Below are 8,454 nucleotides of genomic sequence, written 5' to 3'. Positions count from 1 at the left end.
TACATGGTAACTTTATCTAAACCTGAGACATGCTGTCATCTACTCAGACTGGGGGCTTGTATAAAAAAAAACAGAGCAGTGCTGGTCTGTAGGAAATCAGTCATGCAGGTGAATAAAGTGTTTTGTGAGTCATTAAACCTTTATTGTGTTTCAGAAAGGGTCATGTCAGAAGTTATAGCTCAAACTGCTGCTGCCCTTTTGCATGACATTTCAATATTCCATTAAAAACTGGTGCACATATGGGATATGATTCAGCTGCTTTCCAAATGACCGTCCAATCTTTCAGTTTCTTTGTCCACTCAGTTTTATTGGGAAATCCAGCTTCCCCAAAACTCCCAAAGCTGGTTTGGGCAGTTCTGTTGTTTACCTTCCCTCTGACCCCGCCCCCTCTGCTCTGCCACTTCCTGATCACCTTGGCCTGGTAAAGGTGAGCAGGTTCTGAGTTAACACTCCCCCCTTTGGCTTGGAGAATCCCCTGAAGACGAGCAGCCAGATAAAATTTCTCCTCTTGAAGGCCGGCAGCCAATCGGCAGGCTGTGTGACCGGGACAAAGTCCTCTTTGCATAGTCATTTAACTCTCCTTTCCTTCCCCTTCACCTCCTCTCTGAATGGTTTAACGTTACACCCTCTGCGAGACTTTACCTGTCCAGGTGAACTGCAGTGTTGAAAGTGAGCGTCGGCAATGAAGTCACGTAAGTATGCTTTCCTGGTTCTAGTTTTACGAGAAGTGTGGTTAGTATTTGTCTTAAAAGCTTCAGTAGTTTGGCTCTGATTGTTGTTAGCAGCTCTAAACCATAGCTGCTGTGCCTTTTACTGCTCTGTGGTATTTGCATGGAAGTCATTTGCAGTGAATCACTGTGTGAGTGTGTGATCATGGATTATGGATTTTCTGTTACCTATGTGTGTGTCGGTGTTCAGCACAGCCTGTACTGACCCACTCAGCCGTTCTGGTATTAGAGACACTTCACAGAGCTTCACATCTGCTTGCAGCTGTTCTCCCAGACTGAGGTGTCAGGTCTGGCTCGGACTCATTGTGGAGATGAACTCGGAGAAGGGCCGCCATAGACAAACACACACAAGAGCCTTATGTGGCGATTAGTGAAAGGGCAGGAATTACACTACTATACTAATGCTGTTGCGCCTCATCCCATATGCTCATTCTAGATGGAACAAAATGTGCTTGGATTTGAAAAGACTAAAATGTTATATTCTGTTGAGTTATGTAATGTTATGTATGTGCAGAGCTTCAGGAGTGTGGGTTATGAAAGACACTTTCATTTTTAAAACAGAAATTGAATTAAACACAATGTAGAATCTGTATTTTGTATTTTTCATGAGATGAGAGCTATACATGCACAGGTTGTTGTAAATGACTCATGTCGAGATTCTTGGAAAATGTGAAAACAATGTGATTCACTTTCTTATGAATAATATGACGCGTTTCAGTCACTCATTTGTTTTGATATGTGGAATACTGACTAATGATTCAGTTTTATGTTTTTTTAGATTGTTTTATTGTGTGTTTGCAGAAAGAGAGAGAGAGAGAAATGTTCACTGGAATTTTTCTGCTTTCAGAGGCAAGTCTGGGCACAACAGAGTTTGTTGGAGTCCGTGTGTGCGTGTGTGTGTGTTGGATTTGAAACAAACAGTTTGTGCTTTTGACTTCAGGCGCTGTTTGGGACAGTGGTGTAATCTGGTATCAGCAGTTTATCCATGATAGTCGGTACTATTTAAGATTTTCTTGATGATCTGATGATTAACTAATGTGAGTCTGGACCCTGGTACCGTCTATCAGCAGCTGAAGGAGTTTCCTTTCAATGTGAATCACTGAACACTTTATGGTATGGCCAATGTGAAACCACACCTGCTACATGGATACTTCTTGTCGTTTAAAACAGTACAGCAACAGCACGATCCAGACATATTAGTATGCTGCAGCAATAAAAAATAATATTTGCAGTGATTAAGAAAGAAGCTATGCGTAAAAGCAGACTGTTTGCTCTACTTTGTATGATTCAGCTAACTGGGCCTCTCACTCTGAGGGTGTGTTCTGTTTGACTGATACAGATACGATTTGATTTCTCTGGCTGAACACGAGGAGTGGATATGTACACAGCAACATGCGAGCCCGGTGCGAGAATGCTGATGCAGGCTCAGCCACCTTGTCATTGGGTTGTTTTTCACACTTAATCGTTAGAAAAAAGGAGCTGAGGTGGCACATGCTTGTATCATTATTAACTCGTCAAGTCACCTCAGATCACAGGAGAGCAACCCGAGAGTAAATCAACAGCCTTATTTACATAAAATGTGCAATGTTGAGAGGAGAAAGGTACAGGTTATCTTAAACAAACAACTCTCCCTGCTTTCAAAAGTTGAAAAGCGTTGACAAGCTGCCTATTGAGCTGAGGCTTGACATGACTTTGGTTGAAAGACAAACCTTAGCTCAGCGTTGCATTTACAATCTCAACACTGCTTTTTCTTTCACTCTGGGATAAAACCTAAAAAAGGAACGTTGAGGGAGTAAGAGAAACCATGAAGCCTGAGAGCCCCGCCTTTCTCATGCTTGTTTGGATCCTGCACTGCAAGTGTAGGCATTAATAAAATATCAGTATCATGTAGTCAAGGTTCAACCAGTCAGCTTTCTCTCTCTATGTAGAGCAGACAGCAGCCATCCAACAGGACTGTTTCAGCACACTAGGAATGAACCAGAGAGCGTTGATATTCCTCAGGCTCAGGCGTGCCTTCTCAATATGCCCGTCTGTAAACCTGGGTGTGTAGAGGCATGTAGGTGTGTGTGTGTGTGTGTTTCTTTGCATGCAGGTACATGTATTTGTGCGCGGGAAATCATTGTTATCTTCATTCCAAACACTGATTATTATAGTTAATGGGTTCCCGTAAGGCTGCGACGGTGCTGAAGATGTCATTTCGTACTAAAGAGGAGGACATTCAGATCACTTTTTGCTACTTTCTTGCTGGTAGTGAGAAGTCGTCCCTTCTTTTTTAACACCAAAGTTTCCCATAAGAATAAAAGAGAACAAACTTGCAGGAGATTATGTTGGAGAAAGTATCCAACCACGTTCATTTTTTATTTTCTTTAACTATGAATCACTTTTTTTCTTATTTTTTCATCTGCTGCTGGCAGACATTTGTTCTTTCTCTCTCTCTTTTCTGTTTCTTGCTTTTCCTGTGTAGTGATGAAAGTGCCCTGCTCCATAGATCAGGCCAGACCTCAGACGCAGCAGGTGCCACAGTGTGTGATGAATCAGCCATGTCACCGCAAGTTCTCAGTGGGAAAGTTAATCTTTGTTAAGACTGCTCAGCCTCTTCTTATTAGCCTTCCCCTCCCAGACACACCGAAGGCACTGAGCTTTTTATGGCTGTCACAACTTCCCGCACGCCAGCTTCATACTGATTATGTAAATAAGAAACGACATCTGCCTGTTTTGTCCTGACAACTTGCTGGCTGCTTTATGTGTATTTGTACATATTTGTATGCATTACCATACTGGGATGCACATCAAAGCCTATTGTCTCTTATGATATTTTATAAACCATTTAGCACAAGAGTGTGGGAATGTGTCCAATTAAAATAGAACTAGCACTTGGATTACATTTGTGTTTGTGGACTACAAAAACAAGTTTTGTTGTTTTTGGTGGTGTTTTTTTTTTTAACAAGATCTTGTGTCTAATTAAGCAGCCAAGACCCAACAGTGGGTCCAGAAACAAAGCAAGTGGAGCGCCAACAAGATGGCAGTTGCCAAGGTGACGTGTGCCTGACTGAGCCCATCTGTTTGTGTCCATGTGCTCGAGGAGCCTGCCTGTTTTGGATATGACGTGTGCACTGGCACGCTCTCAGCGCTGAGCTCAATGTAAACCTGTGTAGCAGTAAGAAAAAAAACAACTTGGCGTGTTTGAAATCATGTCACATCCCGCTGTGGATTAACAGTGATGTGTGATTGTCATGCAGTGTAGCAAGCAGAGAGCCGGGGACTTATCTGTGTCTATCGGTCTCTGCACTTGCTGCTGAGATGAGTGGTATTGATGTCCCTGAACCCCGAGAAGAAATTTCACTAGTTCGATATCTCTTCTCTGTGCCAGTGGTGAAAATCAAACAAAGTGAGGGTAAAAAAAAGAGAGGAGTCTGGAGGATTGCTGTAGACATCGTGTGCTGCAGTTGTTAGCATGCATGAAACAGAAAGAAAGAAAGACTCCTAGCGTTCCTGATCTGCTCCAACAGCACAACTCATCGATATTTTCACTCCCTGATTTCTGGAGGTGATAACCACGGCTGCTGTCTCCCTTTGCTCAGTAACGAAGAGCAATTGTTCAAATACTGTACTGAAGTGCAATGTTTATGACCATTTGATACATTTACTTCAGTGGAGGTCACATTCATAAGACATTTATAGTAACATTTTGCTTATATATACACTGTGACTCTTAACCTTTATGTCCTGTGATATCAAAGATTTGTTGGCACTCCGCCGAAAGGACCAGATTCAGTGACAAACTGAGCGTACTTTTAAACTTTTTTACCATGTCCACGCAGAGGTTTTCAGATGCTAGAAGACACATAAGGAAAATACAGAGTCGGTGCCATAGCTGAGCATTTCCACTTTCAAACTGTAGTTTACCAATGACTCAAAAACATGAATGCAGACTTCCAGGGTTTCATATGTAACAAACCTCAGGACAAATCCTGTCTACTTGAGAAGTGGAGCTTTCTGTACTACTGTTCTTCAGAACTGGCTTCCAACGCAAACATACGTGGCTGAATTAATATTAAAATATTACAAATGGCCACTGTGTTGTACAGATTAGTTTTAAAGTGTTTCAGCAGAATGGTAGGTGAGCTGGTGTGCCCCAACTTGAGCAGGTGGAGAAAGAGGCTTGGACTTTGGAGATACGCACATTGTTACAAATAAATGGCATGAAGCACTAATTTTCATGGAAAAAGAACCTTTTAAATATGCATTTTTTATTATACAAAGATGTGTTTTTAATACCCAAAAAGAGATTTAAAACAACAACAACAACAACAACAAAATCATGAAAAAGCAAATATTTAAGAAAATATCCAAAAAGCAGAAAGCTCATTTGTGTAGCAGAACTCATTCCGACTGAATTATTCATGTCAAGACCCTTAGAGCGTATCAAATGACACTGAACGCTCAGTTCTTAGACTGGAAACCATGTGACACAATTATCTAACTGTGGAAAAAGTAGTTAAAACTGGCTCTGCAGTTACCATAATAAAATGCTACTCACACATGAATGCATATGTCCAATATTGTTATATATATTGTCTACAATATTGCTTCTGTACTTGTATCTAAACATAATTTTGGTTGCAGAACTTGTATTCGTGATGGAGTATTTTATAGTGTTGTATTGTTTCCTCGCAGAGCTGCTCTGCTGATGACCTCCTCATCAGATCCACCATGACATCCAAAGTCCTGCCCTCCAAATGAGCATCCAGGAGGATAGTACAGCCTGAAGTCGCCCCGGCGATGGCCGAAGCATCGGCTCCACCTCTTTCCCCATCAGGCTACGGACTGTTGTCTCCACCTCCTGACCTGTGCCCGACATGTGGCCACAGTCACCAGCTGGAGGAGAACCATGAATACCAGTACGAGGACGAGGTGGACGACGACCTCGTCTGTCACATCTGCCTGCAGCCGCTCATCCGGCCTCTGGACACGCCTTGCGGACACACCTACTGCCAGGAGTGTCTCACCAGCTTCCTGCTGGAGAGCGACTTCTGTCCCGTGTGCCGGGCGCCCCTCATGCTGCAGAGCTGCAGGAAGCCCAGCCTGCTGGTGCACAAGCTGCTGGACAAGCTGACCGTTGCCTGCCCCTTCCCAGACCATTGCACTGAAACGTTGCCCCGTGGTGAACTAGCAGACCACATCAAAAGCAGGTAGGCTGGCAGAAACACCACTGAAACCACCACTTACATAAATAATCTGTATTCTTATTAAACACGTAACCAAGTACGCCTGTTTTTAGCTTTTTTGGCCTCACTGTCTGCTAAAAACTACAATGACCTGTAGTAAACACACGCATTAAGTTTCCCGCCCTCCTTAGCCCGTCGCCATTAACCCGCAGCTCCAGTCCCAAATTGGAAAGTTCTTCTTCCAACCAGGCTTTCATCTAAACTAGGCCCAGCTCCTCTGTTTATATATCATTAAAAGACAGTACTTGGGTTTCTCTCAGTCTGGGTCTGTTTTCATTAAGGCTCATTAACACTCCCCTCGCCCAAAGGCCGCTGGGATAATTAGTGCATCTTGCCACACATCACACACAAGCACCAGAGTGTTTCCTATTCATTTGCACTTAAAACTTAGAAACTCGAGTTCCTTAAAACACTTTCAACTCTAAAAAAAAAAGTTCGGTCCTTTTTTCTGCCCCCTCCCACAGTCTTATTTCCCACCGCCTACTCAGCACTCATTTCCTATGCTCCCTCTCCTTGTACACTGGCTCCTGTACACCATCCTTCCCTTCAGTTTTTTTCCTTCATGTTGTGTGAATGTTATAATGAGGTGTGGATTTCTGAGGCCGACTCCCAGAAGGATTGGGCTGCTCTTCCTGTAGTTAGAAGGTGTTATCTGTGGAGGTGAGAGGCCGCGTCCAGAGAGATGGCTCCAAGCACAGTGGGCTAGAATGTGAAAATATCAGAATGAAATATCCATTTCAACATCTTTATTATCTCTATATCCATATACATATTGGTAACCTATAATTTGCTGTGTTTTTACTGATTTCATATACAGATGGATGACAACTTAAAGGAAACGAAGAGTATAAATAGTGGGATGTTTTTATAATCTGCAGGCAGGGGGAGGTCAAGGTGGATGGATGTGTCACATTTAAGGAGGCTTGGACCTGCATCTAATTCAGTGGTTAATTAAGTGGTAATTTTAGCAGAAACTGCTATTTTTGCACATAAACCAAACCAAATCTTGTTTTTGAAACAGTGAGCTGGAGGGGAGCTACAAAAACTGTATTTACTCCTTAATTTGAAGAACTCTGACTATGAAGGCCATCATAATATTTTCATGCACATTAAAGCATCCAGTTGAACCCCTGTGTCCTATGTGCATAAAACATCCTCTCCAGGCACGATTAAACACCTAAAAACTAATCCCTGTTCATCAAATCTACATATTTTGAAGCTTCTTTCGTGAAAATAATCTCTCAATGCTGTAGAACTCCTTAGATGTAATGCTTCACTTTTTCCAGTTACCTGCAGCTTGAGCACACCAGCTCATGGTGGTCTATCGACACAGAAACCTAAACTTTACATATAGACAGGACTGGTTACTTTGATTTGGAAATCTGAATCTGTATTTCTGAGACTGTCAATGGTCAGCCATGGCTTTGACTGACTATTTCCCTTATGATATGTCCTTTACCATTAAAAAAAAACTCCTTTCGGGCAAGGTGAAAAACTTGATCTTTATTGGATGGGTTCTATCATTTTGCTTTTCTTCTTATCTTTTCCATTGTCACTTGTCTGTTGGCACTGGATCTCATGTGTTAACATCACTGAACTCAAAATGTCCATATCCATCCTCTTTATATGTCAGGATAAGACATTACTTGGCTCCTGGCCGTGATAGATTTTCCTATTTCAAATTCAATGGAAACTCAAAATATGTACATCCAATCTCGAGATGTTCTATAGAAATAAGTTTCAAGACTTGTGTTTTATGTACGTGACACTGCTCTTCCCTCTGGCTGTGTTTCAGAGCTGATGATAGCAGAGCACACTGTCTCTGGCCATTGCTACCCCAAAATCTGGCAGTGGGTCAGCAGTTGTAATGACTGAGACAGCCACGCCATCTGGTCAGAGCTGATTTCATACTAATCTAATCATTCGTGACCTTTATTGGCCTTTGGATGGAGAAATTGCCATTCTGGACACATCCACCGCAATCAAGAACAAAACATTAACTTTATAATCAGTGGTAGTTCTTGTTGGCTTTGTTACGTCGTCTTGTAAGGACTTGCACAGGATTCAGCCAGAAACAGCCTCCCCATTTGCTGGCTAAGTTGTTCTCCTTTCTTTGCTTTTTTTTTCTAGCCGGTTACGTGTAGCTACATGTGCGTGTGCAGTTGGTAATGTTTGAAACTGGTTTTCTCTGCTCTCAATGCATCCCACTTGCATGTTTTCTGCATTAGTCAAGTTCATTTGCCTACAGCTTCATGTGCATATTTCACAGTTGTTCTGCCTTCCTCATGTTGGTGTATTCTTCTGCTTTTGTGAAAACTACTTTGTTTTCTAGCACACCTCCTAAGCCCACTGAGGAATTTTTTAGCTTGTGTAAACACTGTTTGGAAAAGAAATTCTGATAGGCCTTCTAATTTTATTCTGCATGTTTAAATGTGCCAGATACTTTTGTATGTGACTTCACTGTTTGTGTGCTTGTTTGTATGAGGGATATAAACAAA

General features: G+C 42.1%; 1 protein-coding gene across 1 annotated transcript; it reads left to right on the top strand.

The window, feature by feature from the left end:
* The first annotated feature begins 432 nt into the window (after positions 1 to 432).
* Positions 433 to 6,282, top strand: LOC110957136 (E3 ubiquitin-protein ligase LNX-like). Its single transcript, XM_022203004.2, has 2 exons — positions 433 to 692; positions 5,406 to 6,282. The coding sequence occupies exon 2, from the start codon at positions 5,511 to 5,513 to the stop codon at positions 5,922 to 5,924; it is 414 nt and encodes a 137-aa protein (XP_022058696.2). The 5' UTR covers positions 433 to 692; positions 5,406 to 5,510; the 3' UTR covers positions 5,925 to 6,282.
* The last annotated feature ends 2,172 nt before the right edge of the window (positions 6,283 to 8,454 follow it).

Source organism: Acanthochromis polyacanthus, chromosome 4 (genome assembly GCF_021347895.1).
Source record: "Acanthochromis polyacanthus isolate Apoly-LR-REF ecotype Palm Island chromosome 4, KAUST_Apoly_ChrSc, whole genome shotgun sequence".
Taxonomy (NCBI): domain Eukaryota; kingdom Metazoa; phylum Chordata; class Actinopteri; family Pomacentridae; genus Acanthochromis; species Acanthochromis polyacanthus.
This window is presented reverse-complemented; position numbering and strand designations above follow the sequence as displayed.